The sequence below is a fragment of the Geotrypetes seraphini genome, chromosome 3, assembly GCF_902459505.1.
Source record: "Geotrypetes seraphini chromosome 3, aGeoSer1.1, whole genome shotgun sequence".
Taxonomy (NCBI): domain Eukaryota; kingdom Metazoa; phylum Chordata; class Amphibia; order Gymnophiona; family Dermophiidae; genus Geotrypetes; species Geotrypetes seraphini.
Genome location: NC_047086.1, coordinates 345259448 through 345280156, shown reverse-complemented (window position 1 = coordinate 345280156; position 20709 = coordinate 345259448). Strand labels below are relative to the sequence as shown.

Genomic DNA, 20709 nt, shown 5'->3' with positions numbered 1-20709 from the left:
TAGCTGGACATTTCCAGGAAGTTACAATTTAGGGTTAGTTACATAGTTTTTGAGGTTTTGAGGAACAATTGAGGATAGATAGAAATAAGAGGATTGAATTTAGGGAAGTTGCAGTTTAGGGGCTGGTTACATGATTGAGTTACTGAGGAGAAATTACAAGAGTGGTAGGAAGACAATGGGGAGCTTGCAGGGAAGGGGAGGAGAACTCTATAGATTAAGAGTGTTAAGAGAACTCTATAGATTTTTTGAATAGCAGAGTTTTGAGTTCTTTTCAAAATGATTTAAAGTTACTTGTTGCTGCAGCAGGTTGGAAATAGATGGGTCCAATTTCGCTGCTTGCGTCGCTAGGAGGCCGTCATATATCTTCTTGCGCTGAGTACCCTTGAGTGGTGGGTAGGAGAATGGGGTCTGGGTTCTCCTTAGTCTGGTATTTGATTTAGGCGGTTTCGATTTAGGAGGTTTCGATTTAGGCGGTTGTGTAGTTAGGTAGGTGCAATTCCGTTTATTGCTTTGAATAATAGACAGTAAAATTTAAATTGAATTCGAGCTCGTATCGGTAGCCAGTGTGAGTCTAGGTAGGCATTGGTGATATGGTCAAATTTTCCAAGTCAGTAGAAAAGTCTGAGGGCTGTATTTTGAATGGTCTGTAGTTGTTTTATCAAGTTTGTGGGGCATGGTAGGTAGAGGATATTGCAGAAGTCCAATAGTCCTAGGACAGGGATTGGACTATGATCCTGTATTGCTCTTTGTCGAAGAATTTTCTTATTTTCCGTAGGTTGCACGTGGTGAAAAATGCTTTTTGAGTAGTTTTGTTGATTTGGACCTGCATTGTGCAGCATCTATCTATTGATACTCCAAGGATTTTTAAAGAAGACTGTATGGGGTATTTGGTGACATTTATTTCTAATTCTGTAATGGATGGGGTTTTGTCCTTTTCAAGTAGTAGAAATTTTGTTTTGTCCATGTTTAGCTTTAGTTTGTGGTCTAACATCCATTTTTTCACTGCTTCCAGTGTTGTTTTCAGGTTGCCTGTTGAGGTGGGGTCTTGGGTGTCGAAGGGGAGGAGTATGGTTTTGTCATCTGCGTAGCTGAATGATGTTACATTTAGAGTATCTAGAGTGGCACCGAGGGAAGATATGAAGAGGTTGAAGAGCATGGGCGACAATGGTGAGCCTTGTGGTACTCCACAGGAGTCTGATTTAAGATCGTTTGATTTTACTCTGAATGATCTTGTTTTAAGGAATCCTTGGAACCAGTTGTATACCCGCCTGAGATCCCTATGGCATCTAGTATCTGAAGTAGTATGGTGTGATCTACTAGGTCGAATGCAGCAGAGAGATCGAGTTGGATTATCAACATCCTTCTTCCTTTACTAAGATGCTGTCGGGCTGTGTCTCTGTGCTATGGTTGGTTCTGAATCTTGATTGAAAGGGGTGGAGTATGTTAAGGTCTTCAAGGTAGTTGGTGAGATATTTTGCAACTAGACCTTCTATTAGTTTAATGTATAATGGGATTGAGGCGATGGGTCTATAGTTGGAGGGGTTGTCTATTGGGCCTTTGAGATCTTTCAATAGTGGGGTGATTATAATATCACCTAGTTCTGGTGGGAATTGATCTTCCGTGAGTGTAGTACCACTCCAGTAACTAGTTTAGGTATCCCTTAATGTTTCACAAATGTCTCATTGTCCAATACAGTGTTAAGCTCCCCTTCCCAGCCTAATTTTATTTGTTGGGTATCCTTACTGCACTCTGATTGGTATAGAGCAGGGGTGTCAAAGTCCCTCCTCGAGGCCCGCAATCCAGTCGGGTTTTCAGGATTTCCCCAATGAATATGCATGAGATCTATTAGAATACAATGAAAGCAGTACGTGCAAACAGATCTCATGCATATTCATTGGAGAAATCCTGAAAACCCGACTGGATTGCGGGCCTCGAGGAGGGACTTTGACACCCCTGGTATAGAGCATTATGCAATACAGACACTGAGCTATTAAAAGCTTCCACCCCTGCAAAAAAATTCTCAAAGGCATTTCCCTATGGGCCAGCATAGCTGTTCCTTCGGGAGTGTTAAGAGGTAATGTTTGGCAATACAGTATGCTAAAGTATCGCCCCCAACAATTAACCAGCTGGTTTCTAATCACAACTTAAAGTTTCAAATGACCCTCTTCAATCATAAGATATTCCACTAAATAAAGGCCTTTCTGTTTCCAGTCCGAGAAGACAGGGTTGTCCATCCCCAGTGGAAAAGCTGGGTTCCCACATAAGGATAATTGGTTAGAGATCCTAGGGTCTCCTCCCAATTTCTGTATTAAATTTCCCCACATATCTCATATGAGTTTTAATAAAACACTTTCACAAACCCGAAAGAAGAGCACCACTCGGCAGATGCTGTAAGGTCCGCAAATAGTGGGGGATATAAAAGGCAGACTCTAATGATATTGGTGTGCATTGGTGTTCCCCAACATCGAGTCCTTTAAATGTCTTAGCAAGCAGGCCGGGTTATATAGATCAAAATTGGAGAGACCTAAGCCTCCTTGATTCCAACCCCCACCAGATAGTTTATCGAAGTTTAGGTTTATGCCAATTCCAACAGAAATGAGATAGCAACCGATCTAAGCACTGGAGATCTTTCTTCAATAATTTTAAAGGAACCATTTGCACAACATACAACCACTACGAGAATACCACCATTCTAATCAAGGCTATTCTACCCAGGAGTATCAGGGGCAAATCTTGGCAATTCTCCAATTGAGTTTTCATATTCAGTAAAAGTTTAGTAACATTAACAGAGTACAGCATGTTCATGGAAGCCGTTGAGTTGTACACAAAGATACTGAAAAGAGTTAGTTGCCCTTCAATAGTGGAAAAGAGGAACCCTACAATCTGTTCAATTCTATGGCTGAAGGCAGAGCCTCTGACTTACTGAGATTCCTATGAAATCCCACAAAGTCACTATACTCTGTGGTATTCTCCAATAAAGCCTCTAGAGATCGCTGGGGCTCCGCGATGTGAACTAAAATGTCATCTGCAAAGGCGGTCAGATTGAAGCATTAGTCCCCTATATGCACTCCCTTAATATCTGGATTTGCATGCCTAACTCAAATAAGGGGGTCCAGAGACAAAATAAACAACTATAGTGACAAGGGATACCCCAGTCTGGCTCCTCTATGGATCTCAAATAGGATCTACAGTCATTGACCAAAAGAACTGCCTTAGGTGACACATATAGTGCCCTAATACCGAGACAAATCGTCCCGCAAACCCATAGTGCATCAGAGTAGCAAACAGATAATATCAACAAACTTTATTGAATGCCTTCTCAGTGTTAAAACTTAGAAGCAACAAAGGCAGTCTTTCTTCAGTGTAATATTCTAGCGATGTCAAAATTTTCCTTAAGTTTTGGCAACTGAGCAGCCCCGAACAAATCTGACATGGGATTCATGGACAATTTTTGTGAGTATTTTGCCAAATACTGTAGTTGCCATTACTTTAGCTAAAAGTTTAACATCAAAGTTGAGCAAAAAAATAGGCCGTTAGGATTCCGGCATGGTAGGGTCTCGCCCTGGTTTCAGAAGAACTATGATCTGAGCCACATTAAGGTGTTCCAGCATTGCTTCAGCATTAATCATCACATTAAACATTTTAGCAACTGACTGCACTATTTCTGTTTTCATAACCGTAAAATTCAGCCTAATAACCATCCAGGCCTGGAACTTTCAAATTAGAGATCTGTGTGATGGCTAACTCTATTTCTCCTTCCTGAATAGGTGCATTCAGTATTTCAAAGTGTACAGTCATAAGCCTATCTTAAGTATAATTTTCCAGGTAACCCCATCTCTGTTAGGGGAACATATAAACACGCATAAAAACTGTAAAACACCACAAAAATCTCTTTTTCTTTCGTAACCCTTCCTTTCCCTCTTGGGCACATATTCAATATTTTCCTGTGACTGTCTTTTTGAGAAATCAGGCATGCTAGTAGTCTACCATTCTTATAGCCATGAACATAAAGTTGATATTTATAATATACCAAAGTGTTAGTTGTTCTTTGGTGGAGATTTTCATTTAGAGTTGCCTGCAGTGAAACAGATGTCTAACTTTCCTTGGCAAATGAGGGATGAGTTCCATAATGTCTTATCTCAACAAGCTGTCAAGATAAGCATAAGATCTCCCAGACTTGTGTTCTTAGTGTGACTAACATATCCTATGATTTCTCCTTGAAGCACTACTTTTGCTTTTCCCCAATACAAAACAGGGTCCTCCTCATGTCTCTGATTAAAGCAATGATAATCTTTCCAACATTTCACCATAAAGTCATAGAATTTAGGATCTTTACCTAATCACATGGGGTATGCCCATTGAACTCTATGATGAGCTCCATTCTGTTCTTTCAAATCTAGCCATACTCACTCTTTATCATTTCAATGTCAGGTTAATCGCCTTTCAAAGAAATGTTTTTTCAGCTTATGAATGTTAAGGAAGATTAGACATGTTTCATTAGCAACATTTTGCAGTATTGGTGCAAGCTATTAACCTAGCACAATTAACATAGAAACATGATGGCACATAAAGGCCAAATGGCCCATCTAGTCTGCCCATCCGCAGTAACCATTATCTCTTTCTTTCTCTGAGAGATCCCACATGTCTATCCCAGGCCCTCCTGAATTCAGACACAGTCTCTGTCTCCATCACCTCTTCTGGGAGACTGTTCCACGCATCTACCACCCTTTCTGTAAAATAGTATTTCCTTAGACTACTCCAGAGCCTATCACCTCTTAACTTCATCCTATGCCCTCTCATTGCAGTCTCCTTTCAAATGAGACTTGACTCATATGCATTTACATTATGTAGGTATTTAAATGTCTCTATCATATCTCCCCTCTCCCGCCTTTCCTCCAAAGTATACAGATTGAGATTACTATAATTCAATCTATGTAGGCCTGAGTAAGGGGAATCCAAAATTACAACAAATCCAAAATATGGTAGCAAAGCTAATATTTGGTAAGAGAAAATTTGATCATGTGTCTTTTGAGAAATCTTCACTAGCTCCCTGCCTATCTTAGAGTACATGTTTATTTATTTATTTATTAACTATAAGCTTATAATACATACAGTATCCTAAAGCAATATGAGTCCAACATCAAGGAAAAGAGAGGAATGATCCTTAAACACTTTAACCACCAAAGGAAAAAATATATATACTGCTTGTAAATAACTTACTTTAAGTTTTTATTTGAACATCGTCTCTTTATCTATCAGGAATCTTTCCAACTGGTCAGGTTAAAAAAAAAGCATATGAAGTATGTAAATAGGTAACCATACATTTAGAAGGAAATTTTAGGAAAAAAGTTGCTCCCTATTATAATACTCGAGATTTATATTATAGAAATTGTTTCCACCTATATTGGGTAGCTCTACATACATCTGGAAACATTTGTAATTTTTGCCTACAAAACAGGAAATCTTTTTTCAAGAAATAATTTTTCAAAACAGTACTTTTACAATTCTCCGATGCAAAAGTTTCCAAGAGGGTGGCTCGTTCAGAAATTTCATCCCGAGTTGTTTCAAGGAATAGAGTTAAATTTTCCAGTGGATCCTTTTTCTGATCAGATACACCAGAAATTCCTCCCTCTTGGTTTAACTAACTCTCTATTTGGGAGATAGAAACATCTATTCAACACAATAGTTTCAGCATTGCTCAATCCTAGAACCTCTTTAAAATATTTTCTCAGTAGTATCTCTGGCGAGAGCAGTGAGCATTTAGGAAATTCAATATTATCAGATTTGAAGCTCTCATGATTTTCCATAATTTCACATTGCTTATACAACCAAACACTATCTTTAATTGCAGAGTTTGTTGTAGCAATCCATTCTGAGAGTCTGATTTTTTAACTGCTTCTTCTAACTGATTAATTTTTTTCATCCATAGTTTTCATTTTGGACACTACTTGATCTGAAAAAGCACAAAGCTTTTGTACTGGACCCTGTAGTAAAGCTTCAGACCTCTTAACCATTAGACAAATTTCCACTAGGAAACTCAACTGTTTGAATTTTATTAACTTCTAATGAGGATTTCAATTGTGTTTGTTGTAACATTTGGTCTAAAGCAGGGATCTCAAAGTCCCTCCTTGAGAGCCGCAATCCAGTCGGGTTTTCAGGATTTCCCCAATGAATATGCATTGAAAGCAGTGCATGCACATAGATCTCATGCATATTCATTGGGGAAATCCTGAAAACCCGACTGGATTGCGGCCCTCAAGGAGAGACTTTGAGACCCCTGGTCTAAAGCTATGTTCTCTCCAATGGAAAGACTACCATTTGGACAAGTCTCCCCTGGAGAGGAACAAGAGACGGATGGACCTGTGGAATTCTTTCTCCAGAACTTAATGAAGCCCCTGATACCTGTAATAGGAGAGGGAGAGATAGGCTTAGGAGCTAATACCAGATGTCTTTCAATAGGGCCTGGGTGAGTCGGAATACTAGATGGTAACAATTTAGGCTTTACCTTACACTTCCCCATGTTCACAATAGGATCACATAAAAATTAAGTCTCAAACTGTGTTCTCTACTCCACCAGGGATCCACCGGAACTCCAAAGGGGCTCATAAGGGGCATGCCCCTTTGGCTGCGCCCTGTGGAAGTTTTTATCTACAGTTCACCCCTCCCACTGTTGTCAGCACGGGGCTCAGGAACAGCTGACAAAGCCACCAGTAACTCCTTCCACCAGGCAAAAGTGCCTCCTCTCTCTCCAATGCCACAGGCAGCGGCAAGTTTTTATCTCCGGTTCGCTCCTCCCTCTGTTGTGAGCACGAGGCTCGGGAACAGCTAACAAAGCCGCCAGGTAACTTCTTCCAACAGGCAAAAGTGCCTCCTCTCTCTCCCTTAGAGTACAGTTTAAATGCACTTCTATGGTTTTGAAAACCATATATGGGCTATTTACGTCCTTGATTCCTCTATCTTTGAATAATTAGATATTTTCTGATTCAAGAAACTCTCAGAAATGTAAACTGTCTTTTATTTCTTTAAAAGGAATAAAATCTATTGGCAATATTACTCGATCTTTCTCAAATTCTTTTACAATGATTTGGAATGGGATTCACTCTCATGTTAGAACTCTTCTCTCCTTCCAGATTTTCCATAAATCTATGAAAATACTTATTTCAATAGTTCTTAGAAAATTGTTCTAAGGAAATTTAGTTATCTTCCAAGATGTTGGATGAGGATCTTCATTAATAAGTTATTTTTTCTCTAATCTTACTACTTTCACTTCGATTATTGCTTTTTATGTGAACCGAGTCGAGCTCCTTTTAGGGAGATGACACAGTATATAAATCCAAGATTTAGATTAGATTAGATGGTCAGATATCTCATACAGCCCTATTTCCACCTGCATAATGCTAGAATAAAGGTCTTTAGATACCAAAAGTAAACCAATATGGGACTGCAGCAAGTGCATTCTAGACATATGGGTAAAGTCCTTCTCAGTTGACAAGAGCCAAGCCATCAATGTGTGTACATAATTACAAGCACAAGCATTCCCCCCACCCCACAATGTTGTGATGTAGGTAAACATTAAAGTATAATGCAAACATGTGAATTCCCCAAACCCCTACCACCCTTCCTCCACCCAGAGCCCCTCTCCCTTCCAATGCTGGGGGGGTCTCACACTTACCCATCATCCAGGCCCTGGACAGGACGGGCATATCTAATAATCTAAGATGTTCAAAAGTAAACTATGGGCTCTGGGGGATAGCGATTGCAAATAGGGGTCCTAAATGAGTAAAAATTGCAATTTACGTTTTCTGCCTCCTCCCCTCCACCCGTGCACAAATTAAAAAAAAAGTTTTCTAAACCTGAGCTAGTGGTCACAAGATCGTAATGTAAGCAGTAGTTGGTTCCAGCATTTTGCTAATTGATATTGGACGGATAAGGTCATTTGCTTAGTAGACTTTATATTGCTGCATGCTAGAAATTTTAAGTGGAAAAGATTTCTAGTGGAATATCTGTTTAAAGGCACCCTAGAGTAGGATGGCCAACTCTGTTAAGTAGTCAAGGGCATTCCCTATAGTGTCATCTGCAAAATTAATCACCTTACTTATTGTTCCAATTTCCAAGTACTCCAGGGAATGTGTCAGTTCCAGATGCCTCTCAGAAATTGATAATTCAACTGCTTGGCTCTTCAGGCTGCCTTTTAGACAGGCTCTGAAAGCCTGAAACCCTCAATCCCACTAGCTTATGATGCGTCTTCAGAAGGGGGATGAAAATGACGCCCGCTACAGCCCTCTGGACCAATGCAAGGCCACTCGGTCTGCGCTCTAGCACCTGATAAAATCAGGTGAAAGTCAAGCTTCCAGGGGAATGCACCCCAAGCTGTTCTAAATGTTAGTGCAAGCCGGCTGGATAGATGCCCTGAGAAAGTTTGCCTCCCCAGCTACAGTCCTCTGAACCATAGACTATCTTCTCCCAGGCAGATCTGTCCCTGAAATCTTGGGAACCTCTGGAGCACTATGAAGCGTTGAACTTCAGATTCAAAACAAGAAAATAATAAACCAATTGCAGAGCAGAAGAAAAGATGCTTCACTTTGTTTGCGGAAGGAAAACCCAAGGAGATGGGGCACTGCCCACTGACACAAGGAGGCAGAACTGAAAAGTTGTGAATGATTCCTTCTGCAAATTTTGCTGGAAAAGATGGATGATTCACTGGTCAAGGCTCGTGTTACTTTTGCACTGGAATATCTCTTTACAAAAGTGTTTACAGAAAAGGCATGATGAGTGACTACAGGCTGGTAAGCCTTACTTCAGTGTTGGAAGAAGCAATGTATAACCTCAAGGGCATAGCTAACATTGAGCGAGTCCATCAAAAAAACAGAGCCATAATGTACTAAGGACCACACGCAGTTGAACCCTCTCTTCTATCTACCCCTCCCCACCCCACCCCACCCCATAGCAAGTCCGGCATAACTCTCCTTCCTCTGCCACTCCCGTGGAAGTGACATCTCTCTAGCCCTTCATAGTTTTCCAAATTCCCACAGGGGTGCTGGCAAAGACAGTGATCTCCCATGGTCCGTGGCAATACCGGAAATTCAACGTTGGCACCATATCTGGCAACTGGCATTGAATTTCCAGTCTATCTTTGGCTAGGCCAATGTTCAGCAGCTGGCCGGCTATGTTAATGGACAAAGATAGAGCTGCCTAAAAGAGTGGTCTGTCTGGTCATCAAAGTTATCTTCTAAAATTACCATTGAGTGCAAGAAGAGTGTGGCAATATTAGGAGATATTTAACAGAGTTGGGATTTTTTGGGATTCATTATGTTCCCCTGCTATGAATAAAGAGGCAAAGCCAGCAGAAAGAAAGTGATAGCACTTCTATATAGGTCACAGGCTTCATTTAATATACTATGTTGTTTCAGAGGCTATATTTTAGTAACGATATAGAGGGGCTAGAAGTAATCCAGAGGAAAACAACCAAAATGATGCCATCACTGGAAAAAAATATAAAAGACATACAAGATGAGGACCTAAATATATATCCCTAGAGTAGGAACACAAATTTAATGAAGACTTTTGAATATTTGAAAGGTTTTAATGTACAAATGAACCCCTCCCAAAAGAAAGCAAGCTGCTGACATGACATGAAGCTGCAATGAGGCAGACTCAAGAGCAATGTCAGAAAATATTTTTTTTATGGATGGGTAAACCAAAAAAACTCTGTGGAGTGACGATGTTCCTAAATGGACTTTATTTGAAAGTATCAAAGTTCCAAAGGTACGCTAAAATCATCCACATAAAATAATTTCATCCACATAAAAGTAAATCATCCACATAAGAGCCTTAAAGGACCTAGTCCGCTAGGGATACAGGACCCAACACGGTCCGCGTTTCAACAAAAAGTCTTCTTCAGGGGTCCCTGGGGGTCCTATAAAGGTGTGTACGTGGGAAACAATTGTGTGGTGAACCGGAAGTGAGACACTGCTTGCATTTGCTTTCCATTGCAAATGCAAGCAGTGTCTCACTTCCGGTTCACCACACAATTGTTTCCCACGTACACACCTTTATAGGACCCCCAGGGACCCCTGAAGAAGACTTTTTGTCGAAACGCGGACTGTGTTGGGTCCTGTATCCCTAGTGGACTAGGTCCTTTAAGGCTCTTATGTGGATGATTTACTTTTATGTGGATGAAATTATTTTATGTGGATGATTTTAGCGTACCTTTGGAACTTTGATACTTTCAAATAAAGTCCATTTAAGAACATCGTCACTCCACAGAGTTTTTTTTGGTTTTCTCTGGATTTTCTTCTTTGTGGATATTTTGGGGTCAATTCCTTTTGTTTTTAGGGATGGGTGGCAGGTGCTTTCAGTGCCCTCCCAGAGGTAGTGAAACAAACAGTAGTAAAGGAACTCAAAAAGGAGTGGGATATACACAGAGGATCTTTTAAATGATAATAGGAAAAAAAAAACAGATATTGAGATCTTTAGCTCAAAACAGCAGTAAAAAGAGCTTTTGGTTTGAAGATGATATGTTGGTAATCTGCCCTGAGTGTTAGTCGCAGCCTTAACCACCTTATAAATCAGTCTAGATAAGCCACTTTTACCTTTGTCTGCAGTTATCTATTATGTTACCGTGTTCTTAATTATAAACTGAGATTATGTCAACCCCTAGTCTCTTCCCTTTGCTAACTCTACCATCCAAAAGCTGTCTCTCTACTCCTTGTGTCAGGTTACTTGCACTATACGGTACACATGCAATGCAATATCTGCTTACACTCTCATCCTGACACAAAGATTAGGTGGTGTATCATTCTGTTTGTATATGACTTGGACATACCATTCTGTAGAGATGCTGGCTGCCTTTACTCTATTCAGTTCTTCCTGGATGGCTTGTTTGGCTCGAATTTCTGCATCAAGAGCTGATTGTAATTCCAGCCTGGCTGACATGTCCAGCTTTGCAAAACGTCGCATCTTCCACGGCATGTCCTAGAAAAGAAAGCAAGACACCACTCTCATACAGCCCATTCATATTACTATTATTTTGGATTTATCTCATGCCTTTTCCACAGTAGCTCACATTCAGATATAGTAGGCATTTCCTTGTCTCCAGAGGAATAATAATCTATGTTTATATATGAAACAATGGACTTTGAAGAGACTTGCCCAGGGTCACAAGGAATATCTTGAGATTTGAACCCTGGCTTCCCTGCTTCTCAGTCTGCTGCTCTAACCTCAGAATACTTCATGAATGTCTGACTATACCTCCACCCTTGCGGACCAACAGATGCGCACCGGAATGGGCAAAGGCATGATGACGCAGCTGGCACCTTGTGAGACACCACTAAGCCTCCTAAGGGCACTTAACAGCCTGCACTCAGGCTGTAATGTCATCAGAATCCATCTATGAAATTATGGTACTTCTACTATGCTATAAGAGATCACTTACTCAAATGAACCATTTAACATAATGTAATTAAACTCAAAGCCAATATGAAGAAGCATATATTCATTTCATGCAACATAGCAGTATAATGTTAACTTCACTGATCATCAAAAAAGGACAGCCCAACAAGCGTTACATGTTCCTGTTAGTGTTTGTGGGATAACATGGAGTAGGGTAGGATACTTACTGTTGCTCTTGCACCTAAGCTGGAATTCCTTAATGACTCCAATTCTTCTGTCATTTTGGAGGCTAGGGCCTGGAGATACCCTCGTGCATCCTTTTCATCACTCACCCTAGAAAACAATGAGATTGGCTTATACATGCAAACTTTTAGCTTTCTTGTTCCTTTTGCTTCATCTTGTGTTTTTATTCATATAATTCCTATTATATTACAATAAATTTTGTCACTGTAGCTACTGAATCCCTTAATATGGAGGCAAGTTGCAGGGGTTTCCCTGCAAATAGTGTGCTAGGGTCCTAGAAGGGATAGAAAAAGAAAAGAAAATTTTATGGAAAAACAAAACACACCTGATTCATGAAAGGAATTTTTGCACCAGCACAAAATGAAAAAAATATCCTTAATGGATCTTGCTTGAAAAAAAGAATTGTTAATTTTATATATACAACTGTTGTATTTATTGATAGATTTATAAGTGATGATTACAAGAATTTGTATGGTTTTAATTTATACACTTGTTGAAAGATTAAAAATGAATAAAGATATTAAAAAAAAAAGAAAAAAGAATCGATTTAAAACAGAAATGCTTCAAAACAGAAAATTATATCTACAATCCCTAAAGTGGCATTTTACAGTACTTGTTATAGCCAGATGGTGGCAGCAGACACCAAAACATGATTTTCTCCAGCAATGCAATCATCAATAGGAGATCAGGGTAACCCTAGGAACCTCAGTTCTTGCCTCTAGCCTATTAAGCTGTCCGAAAGACATACTAAGCCCTTAGAATTCACATTCCTGCTTAATAATCCCTTGGAAATAAATATACAACAAAGCCTACAGAGCACCACAGGACTCCTAGAGGAAGGAGTATAGCTTCATCTTTGATAAGATTGAACTATACAGTTTTTACTTATGTAATGTTCTCTTGCTCTTCTCTATAAGGTGGGGGTGGGGTATAAAGCTTAAGAACTACAGTGTTCTCCCCAGGGCCTTTCAGCCGGGCGCTCCGCCCAGCTAATTTAGATGAGCGCCCGGCTGTAATCTCGATGGCAATCCTGCTGCTGCTGCTGCCTTCTGCTCAACATTAAAAAAAAACAACAAAAACCTTCTCACCGGTTTGGAGATTTACCGGTCTGACTCGGCACAGCTTGAATCGCAGGAGCCTGACTTTTTTTCTTTTAGTTTTTAACGCCAGCAAGCGACTTGAACCCATGCTCCGGGGCTCTAACATGTGAATGCCGCTTCTCTCCGAAACCGGAAGTCACGTCCCGAGGGGGGAAGAGAAGGGAAGTCGGCATGCACACGCCCCGGAGCATGGGTTCTCTATAGGAGACAGGTCAGCTTACAACTTGCTCTTGATTGCTTTGGGCTTTCCTCACTGCCGGGTCCTGCCCAGTGTTCACTCTAAGGTGAGCGCATGAGCGATTGCTCACTATTTTCAATGGCGTCGCTCATGCTTCTTCTGGTGTCGCTCACTAGAGCGGAGGTGAGAGGAAGCGGCGGCGGTGGCGGTCTGCCCTGCTCGCCTAAGATGCAGCAGCGGCGACTCCTTTCATGATCCCTGCAATCAGTGGCGTATTAAATGGGGGGCGGTCCGCCCCTTGGTCTCATTGGTGTAACGCCGGCCCTGCAGCTCCGGACTTCCCCACACCTGCCCCCCCCTTCGGATCGCTATTATTTTAAATGTTATAGCGGCGGCGCTGTATCCATCAGTGGAGACGTCTAACCTCGGCCTGCCCCGGAACTCTTACTGCAACAGTGACTTCCTGTTCCTGCCTAGACGGGCGGCTGCTGCAGTAAGAGTTCCGGGGCAGGCCGAGGTTAGACGTCTCCACTGATGGATACAGCTCCGCGGCTATAACATTTAAAATAATAGCGATCCGAAGGGGGGGGGGAGAAGGTGCGGGGAAGTCCGGAGCTGCAGGGCCGACATTAGAGGGAGTAAGAGTTGATGGTGCCGCAGGGTCCCGCCAGGGGGGGGGGGGGGAGGAAGGAAGGAAGGAAGAAGAGAAACCGAAGCATGGCAATTGTGGGGAAGTCCACAGCTGCAGGGAAGAGTGTTGCGGTACCCAGCTGGAGGGAGAAGGAAGATGAGGGAGGGAATGAAAGCAGATGCCAGGGCTTGGAGGGTAGGAGGAAGGTATGCCAGTCTAAGGGAAAAGGAAGGGGGAGATGTGAGAGCATGGAGGGGGAGCGAAAGATGGAAGAAAAGGAAAGGAGAGAGATGCCAGAGAATCAGGGAAGGGGAGATACCAGACTATGGGGTGCAAAGGAAAGAAAGGAGAAGAGAGAGATGCCAGAGCATAGGGGATGCGGTGGTGACAGAGAGAAAAAAATGGAGAGGTGGCAGAGCTGACTGGCTTTGGGGGTGGGCAAAATCTGGAAGGCAGTGGGGGGACTTAAGAAGGAGGCACTGGGGGCACAAAGGACATGGGAAGGAGGCACTGGGGGCACTATGGACACGGGAAGGAGGCACTGGGGGCACTAAGGACATGGGAAGGAAGGAGGGAGGGAATAGAAAGGGACAATTGTTGGGCCTGAGTGCAGAAAGAAAGAAAGGATACACAGTCAATTAATAGATGTCCCCTTTTGATGAAAAAATAAATGGTCACGTTACCACTGACTTACTTTCTCTTCAGCAGAGTCAGCAACCGCGCTAAGGTGCAGGAAGGTCCCACGATGACTCGTCTGCTGGCTCTGCTCTGGAAGTAGTAAGTTACGTCGGAGGGGGTGGACCCGGCAGACGCAGTCATTGCAGGACTTTACCGCAACTCCCTGCGTCTGCCGGGTCCACCCCCTCCAACGTAACTTACTTCTTCCAGAGCAGAGCCAGCAGACGAGTCATCGCGGGCCCTTCCAGCATGCGGCTGCTGAGTCCGCTCTAGAGCAAGTATATCAGAGTGGGGTGGATTGGCAGCAGGCAGCTACAATCATCGCGGGACCTTGCTGCATGAAGGGAGATAAAGGAGCAGGACTGCTGGAATGGAAGAGTGGTGGAGGGAAAGAAAGGGGGCAGGGTGGTATGGAAGGGTGGTGCTGATGGAATTGATCTACAGAGAAAGGGGAGAGACATAAGGGGGAAGGATATTGGAGGGAAAGAAAGGGGGAAGATGCTGATTGAAGAGGGGTGGATGGAGGGAGAAAGAGCAGACATTGGATGGTAGTGGGGAGCCTATGCTGGATGGAAGTGCAGATGGGAGAGATAAGGGAGCAAATGCCAGAAGGAAATGGGAGGAGAGAAAGAGGGGAGCAGATGCTGGATGATAAGTGGACAGAGAGAGGAGAAGGTACTAGATGGAAGGGTTGGAGAAAGAGGGTACATGATGGAAGGAGGGGATAAATAAAAGGAGGACACATGATGGGGAGAAAAGGATTGAGTTAGGGAAACATTGGAGGGGTGAGGGAAAGAGGTGGCAAGCTTTAGGTAGACAGTAAAAAAGGACATTGATGAGAGGGTAGTAAGAACATAATCTAGACAGATGCAGAAAATAAATTGAAAAGGGAAATGAGGGAAAAAAGGGAAAGGGATTGCAGAGGAGAGGTGTGGGAGAGGGAAGGCGAGGAGAGAGATGCCAGACCAATGGGAATGAAAGGAGAGATGGAAGGGGGAGGCATACAGTTTCTGGAAGGGGCATAGAAGGAGAGAAGATGCCATATAGGGGAAGAGAGACGGCAGACAGTGGATGGAAGGAAGAGAGTTACAAGAAGATGAGGAAAGCAGAAACCACAGAAGACAAAGGTAGAAAAAAATTTATATTTATTTATTGCTTTAGGAGACATGTGTCACTGTTTCTGTGAAGCATTGTATGCAGAGTCCAGCTTCTTGCTGGTTCAATTTAACCTTTGTCTATGTATTTTTATTTTATCCCCCTTTTTACAAAACTGTGAAGCGTTTTTTAGCACCAGCCTTGGTGGTAGCAGCTCTGATGCTCAGAATTTTATGAGCATCAGAGCTGTTACCTCCGTAGCTAAAATCCACACTACAGTTTTGTAAAAGAGGGAGGGGTTAGTTTGTGATTACATATTCCATACTAGGCGAAGGTGTGTTCTGTGTGTTCGAAAGACATAGTTTTCTGTTAGGATTGACGGTGTAGGATTGATCTGTGCTGGTCTGGCTTGTTTAGTTTTACAATGGGTGTATTGATGTACTGTTCACTACAATATGTAAGATGCTGCCTTTTCCTAGGTACTCATGTGTGACGTGTGGCTTGTTACTAAAAATCACGTTTTTCGTACAGATGGGGGGGGGGGGTGCCAAAAAATGATGGGCCCCGGGTGTTACATATGCTAGGTACACCACTGCATTATGTAAAGATACCAGAAAGCTGGTGAAGCAAAAACTTTAAGTAAATTGTTATTCTTCTAAGTTTTGAGTATTTAACCCTCCCACAATCTCATGGGCACTCGTTTCAATTTTCAAGTTTATTGAGATTTTGATTTAAACGCAATATCAAATATTTTCAATGTGTATAACAAAAATAAATTTTGGGAAATAAATAAAACCATTTGAACAATAAACATACAAACATATCCATAGATGATTAAAAATACATAAGGAGTACAAGGATAAACTACATTTGTTTAAAAATGCATCCTCCGTGCCTGCTCATAAATTTGTGGAATATGTAACTTGTCGCTCATGCATATTTTTTTTTGCACACACCTCATCAATCCTTAGAGGGAACATTGGTCCTGCCTACTTTCTGTTTCCGTGAAGGCAGGACCCGGCAATGAGGAAGGCCCGAAGCAAGCGAGAGCAGCGAGTTGTAAGCTTCCCTCCGTTGCTGACTTATGGAAGTTAGGTCAGCGATAGAAGGAAGCTCACAACTTGCCTTAGTCCAGCCCTGCACAACATGCGGCCCAAAACGGATCTCACTGCCGATATGGCTCTCACTCCGCTCTCCTTTGAAGATCAGCTCAGGAGGCAAGATTTAGCCCGAGATCAGATGAACATTAAAGGGCATCTGAGCAGATTAAGGAGAACATGTCCTGTTTTTCCATGCCTAAAAATACTACCTTGTCTAATGTAATCTCTGATCAGATCCTTAAGAGCGATGCAACTATGTATGCTGGATAGTCTCCTCCAGTAAACAGAGCTTTAAAGCCTGCAGCCATACAGAACCAGATGGTCAAAGGGCTCCGAAGTGCAGTATTGCCAAGGGATCTGTCTCACAAGTTTCTGCTGCTGGCAGATGTAAACACAGCACAAGAAATAGAGACTTGTGGCATTCTGTGTGTAAAGCTGATGCATAATGAATTTACTATTACCCATGTAATAGTGCCAAAGCAGTCTGCTGGACCAGACTACAGTACAGTGATATGGAGAATGTGGAAGAATTATTCAGTGTTCAAGATCAATATGATCTCCTCACAGAAGAAAGACGGAGAGAAAGAGAGAAGCCTGGACCAAAGGGGAAATACAGGAGGCAGATACTGGAGAGGGGGGAGAGAAGGGAAGGAGATAGAGATGTCAGACCATGGGGTGGAGTGGGAAGGAAGGAAGGAAGGAAAGGAGAAGAGAGATGCCAGAGCATAGGGGAAGGGTGGAGACAAAAAATGGAGAGGGGTTGAAGCTGAAATAAATCATGTACAAAGGAGAGAAAGGGCACAGGATATAGAGTTTATTGAAGGGACATAGAAAGAGGGAAGATACCATATGGAACAGAGAGAGGGCAGACACTGGATGGAAAAGGCAGAAAGGGTGGACAGTGGATGCAAGGGGCAGAGATAGGGTGGACAGTAGATGGAAGGGGTAGAGAGAGAGAGGGCAGAGGCAGGGTGGAAGAGGCAAAGAGAGAGGACAGATGTTGCATGGAAGGGAGCGAGGACAAATGCTAAATAGAAAGAAGAGAGTGAAGAGAAGATGACTAAAGCAGAAACGACAAAAGGTAGAAAAAAATATTTTTGTTGCTTTACGTAGAATCAAGTAGTATTGTAACTGTATTGATTAAAATTTATCAATAGGAAATGGAAATAAGGCAATTTTGGGGGGGAATAAACCCCTTTCCTCAGGTCAGGACAGGATACCATAACAGCTGTATACTGTACTGTCTTGAAGAAAGATTTGGCCTCTGAAAGCTAATTGAAAAATTGATTAGTCCAATAAAATGGTATTTTCATATTTCTCATTATTTTATTTCTATTTGTTAATTTGTAAAGTGGTGACTTATGTAGAAGTTTTTTTCAAATTTACATCTACTGTCTTTATATTTTGCACAGTATTAGGGGACATGTGTCACTGTTTCTATGGTGTTGCATTGTATGCAGAGTCTGGTTTCTTTGTTCAGTTTAACTTTTGTTTACATATTTCTATTTTTAGTTTGTGATTATTCCATATTGGGCGAGGGTGTATCTGTGTTCTGTGTGTATGAAAAGGACATGGTTTTCTGTTATCATCGACTACGGGATCAATTGACTGTGTAGGATCTGGTTTGTTTAGTTTTACAATGCGTGTGTTGGTGCTATCGTGCTCACTGCAGTGTTTAAGATGCTGCCTTTTCCTAGATGCACCCTTATTGTGTGACTCATGGATTATTACTGAAAATATCTTTTTTTATATAGAGGAGTGTTTGTTAAAAAAATGATTAGCACTGGCTGTCATATATACTAGGTACACCACTGGATTTAATGACCCTATTCTAACTTTACTGTTGGCATAGGTGTTGTCCCCCCAACACACAGACACACCCATTATAAAGAATTAAATTAAAGTTGTATTATCATCAAGCAGCTTTCAAATGACATTATAAGCAAATAAAAATAAAATATTTTTTATACATTGCTAATTATTACCTGCATCTTTACCTATACTGTTTTGCCCTAGCTCTTACTTTGCAGTATAGCAAAATAAAAAAGAAGCAGATAAAGATCAATCACACAGGTACCCTTCAAGGCTCAGTAATACCTCTGCATAAATTATGTGGAAGAGGTCTGGAAGTAGGGATAGCATCTATTTCATATCCTCAGTGAGACCTCAGGAAGGAACCTAGTGATCAAAACATTATTAGAGGTGTTGTACAGCCATTTCTTGTATGACTGGATGAGCTATATTTATCTTTTTTTTTTTTAGTTGTTTAAATTCATGCAGAAATAAATGGTTAGATTGAACCTAATGACTTCATTAACGCATTTCCCTTTTTTAAACCTCTATACTATTTGAAAGAGGATGAATATATCTAATTATTCACTTCTAGAATTGGATACTTCTTAAATTTAGTAAAGTGTCAAACCTTAAAAAAGGAAGTCATATCGAGCATTGGAAAATAATAATAATTAACTAATAGTTAATATATTATAAAATATATTATATAATATATTATATAATATAATATAAAAATAGTATACATTTAATTTTCCCCACTACCAAATTTCCCCACCCTGCCCACCCGGCTACTTTTTCATGCCACCCGGCTGGAAAAAATTTCTGGGGAGAACACTGAACTATATATTAAAAAAAATGTATAAACCAACTTTTTGCCTGAAAGGGGAATATAATGACCATTGTGACAGTAAAATCCTTCAAATGTTTCAGGGATATAAATCTAATATATTGATGTACTGATACATTTCTTTCTGTCACCCTAGTGGACTCATTTAACTACTGACATCCAACTGTCTTTCTGTTCACATTATTTCTGTAATCTGATCTAGTTTTCTCTTCCCTACATTACATACATTCTGTCTGTAGCTACCTTGATTCTGCCTGTGCCACCATAATCTATTCCTTAGTAGCTTTCAAGTTGGATTATTGCAACATTACATTTGGACTACCTTCCTCTGTTGTTAAAAGACTATAATCAATCCAGAATATGTCCATTAGACTCATTACGCATGCACTTGCTCATGACCATGTTACCTCTACTCCTATGGTGATGTGTCAAAATCGCGGAGGACAACAGTGTGCCGACAATCCCGCGCCGATATTTGAGCACAGAAGAAAACCATGCCACCGCTTTGATGCCTTCCCATTTGTGCTCTAAGGGGGGGTGGAAACCCCCCCCCACTACACTTAAAATTTCCAAAAAGCGAAAATGGGAAGAACAACAGGAGTTTTCAGTGTACTGGGGGGGGGGGGTTTCCCCCCAATGGGAGCGCAAGGACTTCTAAGTGTAGTCAGGGGGTTTCCACCTACACCCCCCCTCAGAGCATAAAACAGAATGCCTCAAAACGGCGGCAGCACCCTCTTCTCCTGTGCTCAAATGTTGGATCATCGTTGTCCTCCACGCTTTTAATACCCTACCTATATATGCCATCACTAGTTGGCCATTTAATATACATTACAACATAAGATTCTGACTCTAATCCATAAGTTCTTCGTACAGAATTCCCAGAATATTTGACCTCTTTACTATTTCCTTACACTTCGTCCCATATTCTTCTATAGGACACTGTTTTACTATTCCTACTATTCCTACAATCTGTTCTCAGTTTGAATGAACCAGACAACCTCCATTTATCTATACTGCCCCTCATTTATAGAACTCATTCCCTGTTTCCCTCTGATCTGAGCAATCCTATATGAAATTTGTCCCAATTAAAGCTTACTTTTTCAACGCGGTATTTCTGGGTTCTTTGGTATGCTAGTTGCTCCCTTGGACAGCACCTCTTCCTCCCCTCCTTTTCTGACTGATTTTCTCTCTTCAGTTACCTTCATCTGCTACCCTCTATACTACCTTTCCATCTTGTTAGGCTTTTCCTTCATTTTATGGAGTTCTGTTCTTTCTTTGATCTTTGGTAATTGTTTGCAAACTACTTTGATTTATAGTACTGTGAAAGGTGGAATATCAAGAAAGCAATAAACAAATATAAACCATGTATCATGGGCTCTAAATCTTGCCACAAAGTGTCATTCTTGATGATGATCCTGACTCTGTATCCCTCAAGGGCTGTAATTGTTTATTTTGTCACACGTACTATCCCACTTCTCATAGAATATAAACTGAAGTTGTTAAAACAAAATTCAACAATACTTAAAAATGATAAAACTAAACTGAAGTCCTGTTCTTTGATACTACCATATCTCCCATTCCATACCCCTACACATCTCTAGCTGACCCATGATGTGGTGGAGCCAATTTGGAAATTCAAGAGATGATTTTCC

General features: G+C 41.4%; 1 protein-coding gene across 2 annotated transcripts in view; it reads right to left on the bottom strand.

Moving 5' to 3' along the window:
• Positions 1-20709, bottom strand: part of CDC42BPA (CDC42 binding protein kinase alpha) — a 488866-nt gene that overhangs the window by 154377 nt on the left and 313780 nt on the right. For both annotated transcript variants that reach the window (XM_033938547.1, XM_033938546.1), the window contains exons 18-19: positions 11619-11724; positions 10826-10974 (exon numbers count right to left, since the gene is read on the bottom strand). In XM_033938547.1, the coding sequence (XP_033794438.1) occupies positions 10826-10974; positions 11619-11724 (255 nt within the window). The remainder of the gene's footprint in view (positions 1-10825; positions 10975-11618; positions 11725-20709) is intronic.